General features: G+C 40.1%; 1 protein-coding gene across 2 annotated transcripts in view; it reads right to left on the bottom strand.

Moving 5' to 3' along the window:
- The window catches only part of LOC126260108 (nuclear receptor coactivator 3), a 319207-nt gene that overhangs the window by 10837 nt on the left and 288991 nt on the right, over positions 1–19379 (bottom strand). Inside the window, exons 18-20 of one of the 2 annotated variants that reach the window (XM_049957341.1) lie at positions 16243–16525; positions 13109–13489; positions 8665–8883 (exon numbers count right to left, since the gene is read on the bottom strand). In XM_049957341.1, the coding sequence (XP_049813298.1) occupies positions 8665–8883; positions 13109–13489; positions 16243–16525 (883 nt within the window). The remainder of the gene's footprint in view (positions 1–8664; positions 8884–13108; positions 13490–16242; positions 16526–19379) is intronic. The other variant, XM_049957340.1, reaches the window with a different exon arrangement.

The following is a 19379-nucleotide window of genomic DNA, read 5'->3' as shown; positions in this document are numbered from 1 at the left end:
GGAGTGAGACAGGGTTGTAGCCTCTCCCCGATGTTATTCAATCTGTATATTGAGCAAGCAGTAAAGGAAACAAAAGAAAAATTCGGAGTAGGTATTAAAATTCATGGAGAAGAAGTAAAAACTTTGAGGTTCGCCGATGACATAGTAATTCTGTCAGAGACAGCAAAGGACTTGGAAGAGCAGTTGAACGGAATGGACAGTGTCTTGAAAGGAGGATATAAGATGAACATCAACAAAAGCAAAATGAGGATAATGGAATGTAGTCAAGTTAAATCGGGTGATGCTGAGGGGATTAGATTAGGAAATGAGACACTTAAAGTAGTAAAGGAGTTTCGCTATTTAGGGAGCAAAATAACTGATGATGGTCGAAGTAGAGAGGATATAAAATGTAGACTGGCAATGGCAAGGAAATCGTTTCTGAAGAAGAGAAATTTGTTAACATCGAGTATAGATTTAAGTGTCAGGAAGTCGTTTCTGAAAGTATTTGTATGGAGTGTAGCCATGTATGGAAGTGAAACATGGACGATAACCAGTTTGTACAAGAAGAGAATAGATGCTTTTGAAATGTGGTGCTACAGAAGAATGCTGAAGATAAGGTGGGTAGATCACGTAACTAATGAGGAGGTATTGAATAGGATTGGGGAGAAGAGAAATTTGTGGCACAACCTGACTAGAAGAAGGGATCGGTTGGTAGGACATGTTTTGAGGCATCAAGGGATCACAAATTTAGCATTGGAGGGCAGCGTGGAGGGTAAAAATCGTAGAGGGAGACCAAGAGATGAATACACTAAGCAGATTCAGAAGGATGTAGGCTGCAGTAGGTACTGGGAGATGAAGAAGCTTGCACAGGATAGAGTAGCATGGAGAGCTGCATCAAACCAGTCTCAGGACTGATGACCACAACAACAACAACATCCATTTCAGTTTAAACTTGTATCGGGACATCCTCCTCTAGCATTACTTTTCCTCAACAGTAGTTGTCAATACCAGTATTATTTTCCAAATTTTGGATAGGTTAATGTTATCTCAGTTGCTGTTCTGAAAACTTTCATATAATTTTGTATACAGTATACTATATCTCAAGCTAAAATTTATGAAAAATGAATTACTTTATAACATATTTTAGTTTCAATGTTCTAATTGATAAGTAGTAGTTCTGAATGTATAGTTAAAATAATTTTTTTTTAGAAACATTTGAAGTTATGACTACCTGCACACTTAAAATTTCTATTACTAATTAAGCAATCCTGTACTGTTTATTTCTGGATGCATATAATTGAAATTAATAATGTAATGTAATTTTGGCTTTTTCAATGTGAAAAATCAAAACACTGTATGATATACTAAAATGTGAGAAAATCAGTGGAAAATAATCTTCAAATTTATTTAGTTCAAACCAACCATGAGGATATGATACAAGATTTTCAGCTTCAAGATTCAGACCCCTAGACAAGAAGAACTGGAGCCATCTCAATATGACAAGCTATGTAAACTTCAAAGTTTTTGTGATCTTCACTCATCTCAAATCTTCATAAAATACTTTGCTTATTAAGTACTTGGACTGGGCATTGTTTAATGTGGACAATACATGGAAGACAGAAGGAGGGGGGGATTACAAAGTTCATGTCTGAAAACTTCATGAATAGGAAAATAAGAAAGCATATGTGTAAGTGGGTGTATGAATCATACCTAAAAATGGCACAGTTTTGTTGGTGCATGAGCTGTGCACAAACTGCTTCTATCATAGAATGAAATTTTCACTCTACAGCGGAGTGTGCGCTGATATGAAACTTCCTGGCAGATTAAAATTGTGTGCTGGACCAAGACTCGAACTTGGGACCTTTGCCTTTCGCGGGCAAGTGTTCTACCAACTGAGCTACCCGTGCACGACTCACGGCCCGTCCTCACAGCTTTAATTCCGCCAGTACCTCATCTCCTACCTTCCAAACTTCACAGAAGCTCTCCTGCTAACCTTGCAGAATTAAAGCTGTGAGGACGGGACGTGAGTCGTGCACGGATAGCTCAGGTGGTAGAGCACTTGCCCGCGAAAGGCAAAGGTCCCGAGTTTGAGTCTGGGTCCAGCACACAGTTTTAATTTGCCAGGAAGTTTAATATCTATCATGTTGTTTGCTGTAATCATCATCACACCACTGTCGAACCATATTTAATGTGTTTCGTCTTTTGGCCGTTTGTAGTGCTTTTTGACACATTTATTCAATTTGCATTGTTCAAATGGTTTTGGTTTAAACATAGCGCAAATTACATATATTCTCATGCTGAGCAAAACGTGTTCCATGGATTTATTCTTGTTGTTAAGAGCAATATTTACGTGTATATTTTTTGTGATGTTGCACAAAAAAACAAAGTGAGTCATAGTCTGCATGTGTATGGTTTCCTGCATAACTGAGGGAGCACAGTACCAGATAACCGCAAAAAGACAACTACAGTTCAAGAGATGCAGAACAACACATATGCAAACGCCACACAAAATACTTATGTAAATATTTGCACTCAATATCAAGAAAAATTCTCAAAACGTACTGTGCTAAGCATAAAAAAATATGAACTGATGCAGTGTTTCATCATTTAAATAATGAGTGACAGCTACAGGCGTTCCAAAAACATCGGTAATGAGATATGAAACTGAGTCAAATGTTTCTGCTTCCCAATTGTCAGACCCCATTGTATCAGTGGTTTGTTTTAGATAATAAATCTTTATTAGATAATAAAGAAGTCCCAGACAAGAGTATTTTGATGCCTATTATATACACATACATAAAGTGTGAAACTGTAGGGGGGGGGGGGGGGGAGTATCCTATACATTTACAGCTTAAAATATTATTTTCCACATCTTGCACCATTTTTTGAAGTCCCTTGAAAAGTGTAAAAGCAGGGTTTCACTGTAGTTCCTTTTTACCATTCTGTCACGTCTCCATGTCGACCCATCTTGCTTTACTGATTCCAGACAGCCAATCGGTACATGCACACCACTCCACTGCCATATTGTACATCAGTGGATCACATGTCTTCCTAGTACCAGGTCTACACCATCTACAGTGCTCAAAATAGAACAGTTTGCTTTTTTTTAGGGGGTAACTATGAGGGGCATTCAATAAGCAGCGGAAAACATTTTTTACTGAAAGCAAATAAGTTTTATCCAAGTTCAATACACCAAATTATTCTGCATTTTTTGTCAACAAAACCCTATTTTTCAACATAATTTTCATTCAACGGTCTTATGCCAGCTTACGGGGAGGGCCTGTATGCCTGCATGCTACCACTGTACAGGTTGATGTTGGAGCCAACATCTTGCTGCATCAATAAACTCCGCATCATCCACATAATGCTTTAGGGGAAAAGAAAAGAAGACCACTCTCCAGATAGGAGAAGCACTGAGTCATCAAGAGGCAGATACAAAAGAGAGTGGTATTTTTTGTTAGCTATCGGCGAAAAGCTGATGATGAGCTGGAGTGCAAATGCAGCCTCTCCCTGCCCCCCCCCCCAAATCCCACACATGCACACTGCACACACGCCTGCACGCGTGCGCACGCACGCACGCAAGCACGCACACACACACACACACACACACACACACACACACACACACACACACACGCATGCACGCACGCAAGCAGCACACGCCAAACCTGTGCACTTGGTGTTGTGCCGGCTGAGCAGACTACGTTGGGATTGCAGTTCAGCAGCTGGACTGGGGAAGTAGGGGTTGTATTGGGTGGGGTGGATTGGGGGAGGAAGACATGGGAAGGAGGAGGAGGGAATAGAGATGGGTAGCTAGCAGCTCTTGAGTGATGCAGCAGGTGTGCAGGATAGGAATTCAGGAGGGAAGTGTGGCAGGTGCATGGGCTAGGCACATGACACATGGGTACAGGAGCCGGTGAGGTGTGGTGCATCTACATCATCTACATCTACATCTACATTTCGCAAGTCACCTTGCAGAGTGTGGCAGGGTGTACCTTGTGTATTACTGCCACTTCCCCATGTCCTGTTCCAGTCGTGAATAGTTCACAGCAGTAAGCCTCTGTGTGGGCTCAAATCTCTCTAATGAATGAGATGATGAAAATGATGCGGAGGTGTGGATGGCAGGGAAGGGGGAACTGCCAGGCCCCCACACCCTGCGCACAACAGTTTCCTTTCTGTCTTGTCATCCCTGCCTCCACCTCGTCTTCATCATGTGCCACACCTCACTGGCTCCTTGTGTCATGTACTGGTCCTCTACCACAACTTTCCTTACTGTAGGTACAATCTCACATTGTCATAAATTTGTGCTTCCCATGTTGTCATGAATTTTTTTGATCATAGATATCCTTAAAGAAGTTTGTGCACTGCTCGTGCATCAACAAAGTTGTGTCATTTTTATGTAGCTTCCTGGAAGATTAAAACTGTGTGCCCGACCGAGACTCGAACTCCGGACCTTTGCCTTTCGCGGGCAAGTGCTCTACCATCTGAGCTACCGAAGCACGACTCACGCCCGGTACTCACAGCTTTACTTCTGCCAGTATCTCGTCTCCTACCTTCCAAACTTTACAGAAGCTCTCCTGCGAACCTTGCAGAACTAGCACTCCTGGAAGAAAGGATATAGCGGAGACATGGCTTAGCCACAGCCTGGGGGATGTTTCCAGAATGAGATTTTCACTCTGCAGCGGAGTGTGTGCAGATATGAAAGTAAAGCTGTGAGTACCGGGCGTGAGTCGTGCTTCGGTAGCTCAGATGGTAGAGCACTTGCCCGCGAAAGGCAAAGGTCCCGAGTTCGAGTCTCGGTCGGGCACACAGTTTTAATCTGCCAGGAAGTTTCATATCAGCGCACACTCCGCTGCAGAGTGAAAATCTCATTCTGGATTTTTATGTAGGTTTCGTAGACTCACTTACACATATACTTTTTTATTTTCCTATTCATGAAGTTCTGTAGAGAGAGTTTTGAAATGGTTGTGATTTCTCATGATATCTTTATTTGTACAAACCTTGTTACTCCTAACAGCCACCATCCAGAGTAGAGTTTGGCAGTGGCAGGAGGTATGGCACAAATTGTACCAACTTTTACATGTTTACCGGTTTAAATCTGCCAAGTAGAGCACCATGGTGTCAAGACACTTAACCACATAACATTTGTAAACACTACTTGATGGCCAACATATTACCAGTGTCATTTTATGTCAGTTTTTTTCCACAAACATTTTTTCATAAAGAATAAATTGTGGGAAAATTACAAAGATGTTGACGCAAAATCAGGTGTGGATTAACATTGTGGACATAGGAAACTTGACGGGAATGACCAAAAACGTCACAAATGGTGGGAAAATGTTAATTCCAGGAATGTAAAAGCATTGCATTTGGATGTTCCTGCGATCATACCAAGCATGATGTTGGCCAATTTGTTACTCCAAGAATATAGATTGTCCAACAGTCTACAAGGAATGGTGTACCATTTGCAGCCAGATAATGGGCTTAAGAACAGTGTTCATAAAAAGATCCTAACCAGTAGGGATCGGACACAAGTGTCTCATCTTATCAATGACACTCAGTTTTAAACCAAACAGAAACTGCTACTGTCAGCGAACTCAGGTCTGCCTAACCAGTTTCTGGAAATTCCAAGGTTTCAGGCAAAGGAATTTTGAAGTCCTGTACTTCACAAAAGGTCAGTGGTCACAGCAGCACATACATGGGCCAAACAACACAAAAATTGGAGAGTACATAGACTCTTTCGGCTCTTGTGGTCCAACAAGTCATGATTTTGCATGATGTAAGGCATTGAGTACACCGAAAGCCCAACAAGGCATTTAAACCGTAGTGGGTGCAGGGTGTAGTTCTGGCTGGAGGTGGTTCTGTTAAATTTTTGGGGACGTTTTTCATACCATGACTTGGTCCTATTGATTCAGGTCACAGTGAACATGAACTGCAGTCTTAATTTAAATGGTCTCAGTGACTACGCTCCTTCTATTCAGAACAGTATGTTGAATGCAGCAATCAAAATCCTAGCAATTTGGTAGTCCTGTGGGATCTAATCATGCACAAATGGCTTCAGCTAGATAACTGAAAAATTGTAGACCCTCCTTCTCATTGAAATGATCCATTATTACGACTAGGTTCACTGTTACACAGTGTTAGCATTACATGTCCTAGGGGGACTAGATTTTGTCTAGTGTGCTCAGAAACATGTAATTGAATTTAGTAATTCATATATCTCAATTTCTGGAAAAGCCCCTAAATAAATATCTCACTGCCATTTGATGGATTGTAATTTCAGCAGATATACCGGAAATGTAGTTCAAGAAAATGATGTAATTTTATTGTCAGCATTGAGAAAATAATTTTATTGTCACCACTGACAAATTGCTATATGACACCTATTTTGCTGCTAAAAATATTTGCTGATTATGGTCCATGAAGACATGCTGTCAGGAGGATAGTTGCACACCAACAAAATCACATTTATTTAAGATTACTTAAGCAAGAGGCAACTGCTCATAAAGAATTATCTAGAAGAAGTGAAATCCAAAGACAGAAGGGGCTATAAATTCCACTTACGTATGTAGTTTCAGCAGTTGGTTACGTATGTCATCTGGAAGTTTTAAAGAATGTTAGTACATTTTTGATTTTGCAGAACGTACCTAATTATCCACATCTACTAACACAATAAACCAAGCTTTGTAGTTACCTACAAAATGAAGTAATTCATACAGGAAAACGGCAGGCTCTGGGAATCAGCAGAACGCAGAGGACTACACTTGTATTATACTGACGAACAACTTTAAAACTGGGACCATTTGCTCATTTGCAAAAAAGAAAAGAAGTAAGTTAACTGGAATAGTCGAATGACCCATCCATCAATCAGAACTTCACAAAAGTATCAATGGCAGTGACAACATTATATGGACTAATTCTACACATTTCTTTAGTTCTTCTTTCTCAGCACCAAACAAAATATAAAAGTGCTTGTTATTTTCCGTCTCAGATTCTTCGATGATGTTTGATAAAAGTCAGAAAAATTATCAAACATTGGCTGAAGAACCTGAGACAGAAGCCAACAGGCAAATTGTTGACAAGTGGCTACGAAAGACTTCACAGTTCCATAAAATCAAAAAATTCTTAATAAACTTCAAGACAAGGGTGTTCCTATTACACCTCTTGATTTACACTCTCTCTCTCTCTCTCTCTCTCTCTCTCTCTCTCTCTCTCTCTCTCTCTCTTTCGCTCTTTTTCTTACATTCAGAGCTTTAAGTTTTTCATGAATGTGTGTGTGTGTGTGTGTGTGTGTGTGTGTGTTCTTTTAACGTCAAACAATAGTTAGATATTAAGATATGGATAAATGCTGGTGCCTTCTGACTGGTTCAGCAGTTCCTTGCATCCAAAAAATAAAGTGTTGATTCACCTGCCAGAAAGTTTTCATGGAGATGACAGATATTAAGAAATATCCAAAAATTCCCAGAATAACATTGCCCTGGGAGGAGCTTGCCTGGTATCCATTTTCCTCATAAGGCGCGTGTCAGAAAATTCTCTACGAACTCCGTACTGCCTCTCGCTTTGCCAGGGAAGGTTTTGTCTGCCTGTAGTCAATTTTTTTGTTGCAGCTGTTTTGCTTTATCCTAAATTTTTATGAAGACAGTGTAATGAATAATGCACAACAGCAAAATTTTACTTCCTGCCCAGAAAAAATGCTACAAAAACTGTCGTGATGTTAGGTAACACTGTAACACAAACTCAATTGTAGTAGTTTCCAAGTTTCAAAAATGGCTATATGTTAATTGATGACACGTCTCATGCTGGATGTCTGTCAACTGCCCAAAAAGATAGAAAGTTGAGAAAATTTGTAAACTTGTACTTGAAGACCAACGATGGGCCATGAAATACATGATGCAGCTATCTGGATTGTCTTGGAGGTTGGTTCACTGAATTTTAGCAGAAGACTCAGGTTCTGACTGGCAGCAAAAATAGCATTGGGTGGAAGCATGCTGTGCTTTGAAAGAACAGCTCGAAACCACTCCAGAACTTTTGCTAAGATCATTACTGGTGATGAGGTGATGATTCAGGGCGCTATGGTTACAGCCCCGAAACTAAACAACAATGGAGAGGGGTAGTGGATTGTGATTTTGTACTGGAGTGTGAGAAGGTCACATAACAGTGTGGGTCAAATAAGGATCAATCTGTGTAGACAGGGAACTTATATTTCCTTCAAGACAATGCTCCTGTTCATGTGATTTTCTCAGCGAGCCTGATTTTGTCAAAAAATGGCACAACTCCCTTGCCTAACACATATAATTCACGTGATGTAGGTTTGTGTGACATTTCACGAAAGGACATTGACTCTGTAAAATAGAATTGGTAAAAAACCAGCCAGAGAAGAGCTATTGGACATCACTGCAGCTGAGTATAAAGAATTTTTCAAATTACGCATACACCGATTAGACAAATGTATTATGTATAACAGAGAGTCATTTGAAGTTGGTAAGGTTGTTCTGTATTAAAAAAACTTAAATACATAACTTTTAAAAAAATCTACTGTTTTTCCAATGTTATTCTTTCAATATACATTTTGCTTAGTGAAGTGGTCCCGACGGAGATCTGTAAATGGAATTTCAGGTTGGCCTTCTTGTATATGATTACTACAGACAGTGTAGAAAGTTCACACAGCTCCCTCCATTTACATACCTGTAGAAGGCGGTTCACAAACAAAGCCAAAAGCCTCCAGGTCTGCAGCAGACACAGACTGGCCAGGACCCAGCTGCAACTGCCGCTGCTGCCCACTGACGGTCATTCCCACACCCCCACTGCTGCCACCATTTGACTGCCTGGCTCCTACAATTGCACGCAACTCCTGGCGCACGTATTCTGAAGTCATGCCACCGTTACCACCTCCACCTCCCCCACCTGCAATAACAATATCATGTAATTTTATGCTGATGATGAGCATCACATTCTGCTATACAACTTGGAAATGAAGCAGTGGTCAAATATAAACCACTACAATTCTTTTTTTAACCATAAGAACAGAGCATAATAAAGATCAAGAGTGAGGTTTTTGAATCAGTATTATAAGAAAAAAGATACCAATTTATACAAGTTTTATACCTCAATTACACAAACAAAATAATAATACAGTGAATCCCAAATTAAGTCTTGTTATCTAATGCCTTGTTCAGCATAGTGTGTGGGAGACCTCCATGCCTTTGGGCCCTGAAAGCGAAGAAAGGTATACCTGTTTACAGAAATGATAACATTTTCTGGAGATCTTAAGTGTTAACTGTGTACTTTAACAGAGGGATTCATTCAAAAGAATATGCACAACAGCTTTTAAGCAGACTTGAGCTTTGTGTGTTTCGGGTCCTAAAATCACATAATCTTATCTCCAAAACTACTACTGAATTATATAGTTAAATAAAAACCAAAAACTTATTTGTCAGCTGGAAGCCACCAGCAAAAAGTAGCACAGCTGACAGCTTTTGAAAATGGAACTTATCTAGTTCAGAAAAATGAGAAATTTTTCATTCACCTTTCTATATCACTTTTCTCCTTTCAATGTCTCTCTCTCTCTCTCTCTCTCTCTCTCTCTCTAACCCTTACCTATCTTTTGATGACTTAAGGAACCTCCAATTATACAAGCCACTGTTTCTGTGCCATTTCTTGTGCAGAAGGTCTGCTGACAATGGCTAATTAAATTTACTTTCTATCTTAATTGGACTGTTATTTTTTGAGACACTCACTTGTTTGCATTACATTTTCAACATGTCTTTCCTGCATTATGTGATGCTGTATAATGACATGATTCTCATGGGTTCTTTCAGAAACTAACAGAGTATTTCAATGGAGTTAACTTAGAATTCACTGTATCACACTTTCTTACTACCTCTCCTAATCATTACACATATAAATGAAAGAGAAATATCAGGATAGCCCAGAAATATGCCACAAAAAATTGATATTATTACTTGCTAAATTCTGCCTAAAGTAGATCAAATGTTTTCAGCACACAACAGACCATCTGTTATTAAAGCCATGCTGGTTAAATAATCTCTTGCAAACACAAGATTCTTATTTTTTCTGCTTTCTGTTTTTTTTACTTTTATTTTTTAGGAATTGAACAACTATAACATATAAAGCTTCTGCACTATTAGAAAATAAAGTAGTTTGTGGCAGAACGGATTGTATCCTACATGCAAGTTCTTAAAGCAGAAATGCCAGCTTAACTTCTAGAGATGACAAAGCACAATTTAGAGAGTTCCTCAATTTTGTTTTTGTTTTCTAGAAGCTATGTTATGTTTTTACAGGTCTTTGTATAAACAGCTAAACAGAAAAGGTTTTGGACCACTTACATATCTTTGAATTATTGAACAAGCATGAGCTTAGATTCAAGAGGAACAAAGGAATGAAAGAATAAGATTAACAAAAAGTTTTATAAAGATATAGTTTCAATATGGAATCAAAACTAAACAATATTCAAAAAACAGCAGTCTGTTCAAAAGTGTAATCTTTGCACATCTGTGAAACCAAAATCTGCTGCTGGGAAGCATTCAATACCAATTTGGTCCACCCATGCTTAGTAACATTGATCTTCCTCAGCAATCTGGCCACAAAGTGGTCAAGACATTGCTTTTCGAGCCTGTACCACTCTTCGATAGCTGCCATCCTGAGGTCGTCTGGTACATGAGAAGGGTTTCTTCTACGGCTCACAGCAACCTCAAGTGGGTTCCCATCAACAGACACCAACAGGCCATTCCATTTCCTCAATTACTGCTACCTGGAGGAAGATGTTCATGAGGTGGCATGTTATGCTCCCACATTATCATCTCAAAAGACAAATCCATCATCGAATGCTGATAACAGTGCTATACAATACACCGGGGGATCCAAATCCGATACTGCATGACACTTGAAACTGACGAGAGATCTCAGATATCTGTACATGATACCAATTCAGAACACGGCTGACCCTCCTCCCTGCTGAACCTATGCAACCACACACCTTAGATGTACAATAATCATCAGACATCAGACAAATTCTGCACTCATAGGTGACTGTGTAACTTGATGCACTGGTCTGTGTTCCATTCCAGATGTTCATTGTTGTCTTGGTGGAGTTGTAACATTGTTTTTAATGGATGCCTAGAGGCCAAATTTATCCTGTGAAGACGGTTACATACTATCTGGGTCAATACAGCAATCCCAGTTGCCTCCAAAAATGCAGTACACAGTTTCACAGTCTTCCAGATTAGCTGGTGGTTTTGACAATAGGCAACCACTGTGAGAAAGAATTCATTGTTTTGTCTCTCTCAATAGTGAATAAATGTTTGAACAATATCACTGAAGCGTACACCATTCTATGATGACAAGCTTTCTAGCTACAAAGTGAGAATGTGCACCCAGTCTGGACTTGAAATGACAGAATGGCGTGCCTACACAAACCACACTATCATGTTTCCGATAGGAGAAGATGCACTCTATCTCCATTACATAGGTAAATATACACAGCAATTTTCTGTGGTAAAAAGAGTATCGGGAAACATCCTTCCAGGTTGGGTAGGGGGGGGGATGACGCAATAATAGGGGTGGTGCAAAACTTTTGTTTGAGCTGTTTAATTAGTACATGGTATATCTTTTTTCAGTGATAAAGTGAAATGAAGTTCCAAAACACTACTTTGTACAGCCTAAACATTTCTTTTTAATAGTTTTATATTATCCTTCCCTTCCCGTCCTCATTTGAGTAGTATGCTTCACATCTGACATAAAACATCAAAAATTACTATTACATTATATGTACCACTTCTTTTGCCCAAATAACAATGAATATGCAGCAATACTTGAAAGCAAAAACATATGTGGGCAGGTAAACAAAACATTCTGTCACAATCACAAAAAATACAACATATAGTTAAGCTCACAGATTTACAGTTTTTAATTCCCAGTAACCAACACACACACAAGTAAACATTCACAAAGCACAAATACAGGGTGTCCAGTAAGCACATGTCAAGACAAAAGTTCTGTGAATTGTGAATAGGCTAATCATCTGAACTGATGTGAAAGCTGAAAGCGAAGTGCACTGCTGTGAAGGAAGTTTTATTAAAATTGATGTTGTGGTTGTGTTTCGCAGTTAAATTGCACATCTATGAGCTTCATGCTACATTACTGAGCTGTTAAAATGCGAAAGAGAAAAAAAAAAGTTTTTGTTTGGAAAATTTGGCACATTAATACACAACACAAATATATTTTGCCAAATACGGGTGCTCCACTGAAATTCATTCCTGAATCACACACTATGCACACAATATCTACAACACATCAAGCACTTAGCAGTAAACACCTCCAATTATAACAACTAGCCATCAATGTAAAACATAACAGAATGGCAGCAAAAAGTGAGGGTCCAATATCTGCACATAATGTTGTACAAAACTAAGTGGCAAAATAAATTAATGGTAAATTTACATTAAGGTCAAAATGCTTGAAACCGGTGAATTTACTGAAACTAAAATATTAACGCCTACAACTGTACTGAGAGATGTTTTAAGAGACTTTATACAATAAATAATCTAATTCTGCTGCCACATTAAGAATGGGCTCTTCGAGTACTATCTGTCCTGTAAACTAATTGGTGCCCCACAAATATAACACAAAACAATTTATCACAGATAATACAGCCACATTGAGCAGAGAAAAAAAGAAGCATATGGTCATGTATGTCCAGACCATCAACCCCCTTTCTCTCTCTCTCTCTCTCTCTCTCTCTCTCTCTCTCACACACATGCACACACACAAACACTTTTTCTTTCTTTCTGTGTAGTACACATACAAATAACACATAAAGCAGGTACAGTCTTCCATGACACAGCACAAGGACACAGATATGTACGTTCCAGGAATGCACATGGGGAAAAGGTTCCTCTCCCATCATCAAACACCACACACATCTAAAAGAAGACTAACAATTTGTGTTAATGACACACAGGGCACAAAGGAATAGAGAAGGATGGGAAGGAAGCCAGCCAGCGAGTGACATGCTTGATGCAACCAAGGCGTGGTGATACAAGAGGGAAAAGCCACAGGAGAAGTGAGGCGAGGCACCGTCACATGACAGTCTGGAGGTCACATGACTTACCACCCGGCTGGTGATTGGTTGGCGTGTGGGCTTGGGGTCGACCCCGCTCGCTCGCCCCGTATAATTGAAAATTGGGTTGGTCGTAACAAAACTGGGAGTCTGGTGGTGGCCGGGGTTGCGCCTGGTACATCACCGGGTGGTGCTGGGATGGTTGATGGGGATTGTGGTGCTGTGGTTGTGGCTGCTGTTGATGATGAGGAATGTGGTGGTGGTGATGATGTGGATGCGGGTGAGACAGAGGATGCGGATGGTGGTGATGCGGGTCAGGCAAGGGTGGCCCGTGAGGATGAAACGGGTGCGGCGACACGGGTTCACTCGGGGAAAGCGCAGGGTGCGGAAGTTCCTGTTTCGTTCCGTAAAGCCGCGAATGGTTAACTCCACCTGGAACAGGGACAGGTGAGATAAGTCAGCAGAGCAGCCAGGGCCTCTCGCAGGGTCCGGAGCGCTGGGATAAGGGTGACTGCAAAGGACTGAAATTAAAGACAGGAGCAACCAAGTCTGCTTATTACTGGAGACACTCTGCGTACTTCATGATGCAGAACTATTCGTGTAGGCAAAACAAAAGTAAAAAATGTGCAACTATATGTGCAGTTTATATTAACAACATATTCACTCATATCAAGTACTAGTTGAGGCAAGTAGGTACACAAACAAAAATTCTATATTAAATGCACTCCCAGGCCACTCTCAGCATGTCACCAATCGCAGCTACAAAAACAATGCAAAATGTTCAAAATAGTACATCAAGTATCACTGAGTTACTGCTCAGAGTCACAGCAAAACAAAGGAACAATAACATGTATGCAAGAAATAAAAGTACTGTGCTTCAGACTGAAAGACTGTATTCAATGGTTTCCATTTTTTCTCCAGTTTTCTACATATAATCTAATTACATGATCAAATACCAGATTCATAAGAAATGGCCAAAGGAGAAGTACAATTTGTCACTCATATCCCCATAGTATCAGAGACAGAGTGGGAGCTGTTAGGTAGATGGAAAATAAAATTCAAAATACTGACAATATTGCAGTTTTGGAAAATTAAGTACAGTCATTATTCTCTTCACTCGCGTATTATGGCTACCTGCATAATGAATTAACATTGATTTAAGGATCTACACTGCCATCACTGCATAGGAAAAAATCACTTAAGATTTTTAAAAAAAATCTGTCCACAAAACAAGGATGCATTAATGGAGTAGATGGCACTAGTGTCCTCCTGAAATTTGGTGGATTACTTTCAACTTCTAAATACAATCTTTCTTCTGACTCACTGGTAAATGAATAGACAATAATTCTTTTTCCTTTTGGAGAGTTAACTAAAACTTGGTGAACATGGAAACACATTCACAGTTTTTACCATCATCATCATCATCATACATCATACATGCACCCCACATAGTGGAAGTCACACTTCCAAAGTCAATATTAAATTGACTACACAGTAAAGTTTTGATTAAAAAATGCAATTAACATTTTTAACTGCCACATGATTAACCATCTGCCAAGCAGCTTAATGGTTTGGTCATTTTCTCTCTTCTTTTTCCCCCTGCCTCACTAACATACCAATCATTGTGCCTATATCTATGAGTAACATACTTAAAAATACATGGTTGTCAGGAAATTTTTAATGTTGCTATCACTACCACCCATGTTGCACCAGTTGCATTGCGAAAATTATTATCTAAATATTATGCACCAATTTAAACAAGAGGTACAATAAAAAGGACAAGGTTTGATCAAAACAAAAGGTATTTTTCATGAAAATAGTGTCCCAGTTCACAAGTGATTTTTCAAAGGAAAAATTAAAAAAAGGAAATAATTCTTTCCAGGATGATATTTTTATTCTGCAGTGGAGTACTGGATGATACACAACTTCCTGTCAGGTTAAAAGTGTGTGGTGGACAAGGACTCAAACGTGGGACCCTTGCCTTTCACAGGCAAGTGCTCTACAGACTTAGTCACCTGTGTACAGCTCACGAGCTGTGTTCATCCTAATTAGGCATGAGAACTTCTATAATGTTTGGAAGGCAGGACATGAGGTACTGGTAGAAGTAATGGTGATAGGACAGGTTAAGAATGTGCTCGAGTTGCTCAGTTGGGATAGCACCTGCTCATGAAAGGCAAAGGTCCCGGATACAAATCCTGATTTGGCGTACAGTTTTAATCTGCCATGAAGTTGCAAAATAATTATTTCAACAGAAAAAGTACTTGGAAATACAATTTTGATTACACATCTTTGAAAAGTTAAAATATTTGAAAGCATTTTCTTCTGACAATCATCTAATTCTTCCAACAAAGAGATAGAGGGGCTGGCCAGTACTTACCTCAGCTCAGTACAGCCGATAGATACACATAAAACAGAACTGAAAATTTACATTCCTAGCTTTCGGAACAAATGTTCCTTCATCAGGGAGGAGAGAGGGGAAAGAAAGGGAAGAAGGGAAAGGAGATTCAGTTACTCACAACCCAGGTTATGAAGCAACAGGGAAAGGAAAATGGGAGGGTAGCAAGGATGGAGGCTGGACAACCATGCCTCCATCCTTGCTACCCTCCCATTTTCATTTCCCTGTTGCTTCATAACCTGGGTTGTGAGTAACTGAATCTCCTTTCCCTTCTTCCCTTTCTTTCCCCTCTCTCCTCCCTGATGAAGGAACATTTGTTCCGAAAGCTAGGAATGTAAATTTTCAGTTCTGTTTTATGTGTATCTATCGGCTGTACTGAGCTGAGGTAAGTACTGGCCAGCCCCTCTATCTCTTTGTTATTATTTGTTTCACATCTTTATATGAGATTTTCCATTAATCATTTAGATCATCTAATTCTTCATCAGGTAGTACGTCCAGAAATAGCAAACGTAATCTGGATTTCAAGTATGAGAAATATGCTGAGTTTTGTTTTATTTTTTAGTCCTTTTGCATAGTCATTCAAACTGAGAAAAAATGCTTGTTTACAAATAACACAACAAACCCAACAACATTTCATGTATGCCATTTATTAGTATCAACACCCACTTCAAATAAGTCCTCTGTTATGCAACTTCCTAAGCTCCTCTAGTGCATAACTGTGTGGTCATTAACATCAAACGAACACTTCTTCTTAAAAATGGAATGTTCAGACATCCTAAAGGCAACTTACCTGGAAGCTGAGTCGTGGCAGATGGAGCACTAATTGTCCTCTGCAACCGAAGTTGTTGTGGAAACTGGCCCTGTGCCTGGAAACCTGTCGTCGTTCCTGGAGAACTGGGTGGGGGAAATTGTTCGGCCTGATAGGGTGATTGCCGTGGACCAACCACAGCCCCTCCAGGACTAGCCAATGATCGCACTGGCGGCAATTGTTGGGGCTGCTGCTGTTGCGATGGTTGCTGTTGTTGCTGCCGTTGAGGACCAAATGGCCGCCCTGCAGTTCCATAGTTGCCCTGCTGGTGAGAATTTCAGAAATTTTCTTTGCTGCCATTCCCAGTCAACTTTTCTCCCAATGTACTATCAACTATAACAAACAGTATTATTGGGTACTGACATCAATTTAAATAAATATCAAACAATTTACATTGTTGTATTGTGTATTGACATGTCTTCAATGATGATGTAATTAATGCACGCTGACATGAAGTCAGTTGCTTTGCAAACAGTTGGTTCAAAGCAATTTTCATCACTAGAAATTAGTCAGCAAACAAATGGGAGCAGAGGCATAGGCTCAGTTTAAACACACCGAGCCTTGACTGTCCTCCTTACATGCCAAACATATTTGCAATGCCTCCTCATAAAGAGGCCATTCACTGTATGTGGACATTATGCTCAGTCCTCTCCACTTTACCATACAGTATTCCAAAAGTGAAGCCTAAAAGACAGCATTAGTTTCATCTTGTCCATTCTTTCCACATGTTACTCACACAAAACACAATCAAGAGCATTATGCCTGACCACTTGATACTTCAGATAAGCCACTGCAGTCTGACCTGAACTACAAGTACAGTACTAAGTATAAGCCTTTTGATTGTATATAAAGGCAATATTCTACACCTGCATCTATAGACATACTGCACAAGCCACTGTACGGCGCATGGTGAAGGGCTCTACCACTTCTAGTCATTTGCTTTTTTGTTTCACTCGCAAACAGAGCAAGTGAAAAACAACTGTCTAAATGCCTCTGTATAAGGTCTAAAGGTCTAATCTATCCAATCTTATCATCATGGTCCTTACATGAAATGAACATTGGCAATAGTAGAATAGTTCTGCAGTCTGCCTCAAATGCCAGTTCTTTACATTTTCTCAATATCACTGCACGAAAAGAATGTCACCTTCCCTCCAGAGATTCCCATTTGAGATCCTGAAGCATCTCAGTAACACATGCATGTTGTTTGAACCTACCCGTAACAAATCTCAAAGCCTGTCTCTGAATTGTTTTGATGTTTGCCTTTAATCCAACTTCGTACAGATCCCACACACTTGAGCAGCACTCAAGAATAAGTCATACTACCATCTTATATGTTGTCTCCTTTACAAATGAACCACACATTCCCAAAATTCTCCCAATAAACTGAAGTCGGCCATTTGCCTTCCCTATCACAATCCTCACAAGGTTGTTCCATTTCATACTGCACTGCAAAGTTATGCCTAGATATTTAAACAACGTGACTGTACCCAGTAGGACACTACTGAACTATATCTGAACATTACAGGTTTGTTTTTCCTATTCAAGCACATTAACTTACATTTTTCTACGTTTAGAGCCAGCTGCCATTTATAGCACCAATGTAAAATTTTTTCTAATTCACCTTGTATCATCCTACAGCCACTCAACTTTGACACCTTACCATACACCACAGTATCATCAGCAAACAACTGCAGTCTGCTGCCCATCCTGTCCATGAAATCACTTATGTATACAGGAAATAATAGTGGTCCTGTCACACCTCTCCAGAGGCATTTGCGATACCTTCGTCTTTGATGAATAGCCGTTGTCGAGGACAATATACTGGGTTCTATTACTTAGGAATTCTTCAAGTCACTGGGAACCTGTTCCATATGCTCTAACGTTCTCATAAAATCTTTTCCAAGAAAGGATGTTGTAAGGGAATTGGATACTTGCATTTTGTTTTCATTCTAATAACATTACTGTTAAAGATTTTCAGTTTTACATCAGCAGTTATGCTTTGTAACAGCAGACATATATTACGGCAAATGACTACAACATATGGGTGAGTTTCTAGTGGAACACAGAAGAATACATGCTTTCAGTTTTTTTATAAAAAGAAGAAGAAATTTTCCATACTAACCATACAGTAAATACACACATCAAAAAAGTTTTGCATCAGTCCGGTTCCCAGAACTCCTGAAGATAGATGTTGACTGTGGATATTGTATCACAGACACAGTCCCTTTGACTCTTCAGAGATGTCACCAAACCCACCCAAAGATGTAAACACCCATGCATGAGCAGTGCCTATTAGACAGAGGGGGTCCGACAGCCGATCAGTTCCAGTCATTCCACCAGGAAGGAGGTACATGGCTCATGTTGTCTGTAGTTTAACCATGCCTAGACGGTCAATACTGCGGTTTGATCGAGTCCGCATTGTTACATTGTGCCAGGAAGGGCTCTCAACAAGGGAAGCGTCCAAGCATGTCGGAGTGAGCCAAAGCAATGTTGTTCAGACATGGAGGAGATACAGAGAGAGACAGAAACTGTCGATTACATGCCTCGCTCAGGTCGCCAAAGGGCTACTACTGAATACCTACGAACTATGGCTCAGAGGAACCCTGACAGCAACGCCACCATGTTGAATAATGCTTTTTGTGCAGCCACATGATGTTGTGTTACAACTCAAACTGTGCGCAATAGGCTGCATGATGCGCAACTTCACTCCCAACGTCCATAGCGAGGTCGATCTTTGCAACCATGACATCATGCAGTGTGGTACAAATGGACCCAAAAACATACCGAATGGACCATTCAGGATTGGCATCACGTTCTCTTCACCGATGAATGTCTCATATGCCTTCAACCAGACAATCATCAGAGATGTGTTTGGAGGCAATACGGTCAGGCTGAACGCCTTAGACACACTGTCCAGTGACTGCAGCAAGGTGGAGGTTCCCTGCTGTTTAGGGATGGTATTAAATGGGGCCAATATGCACTGCTGGTGGTCACGGAAGGTGCCGTAACGGCTGTAGAATACATGAATGCCATCTTCGAACCAATAGTGCAAGCATATCAGCAGCATATTGGTGACACATTCATCTTCATGGACGACAATTCGCGCCGCCATCGTGCAC

Source organism: Schistocerca nitens, chromosome 5, assembly GCF_023898315.1.
Source record: "Schistocerca nitens isolate TAMUIC-IGC-003100 chromosome 5, iqSchNite1.1, whole genome shotgun sequence".
NCBI lineage: Eukaryota > Metazoa > Arthropoda > Insecta > Orthoptera > Acrididae > Schistocerca > Schistocerca nitens.
Note: the sequence above shows the minus strand (reverse complement) of the source record. Positions and strands in the feature narration are given on the sequence as shown.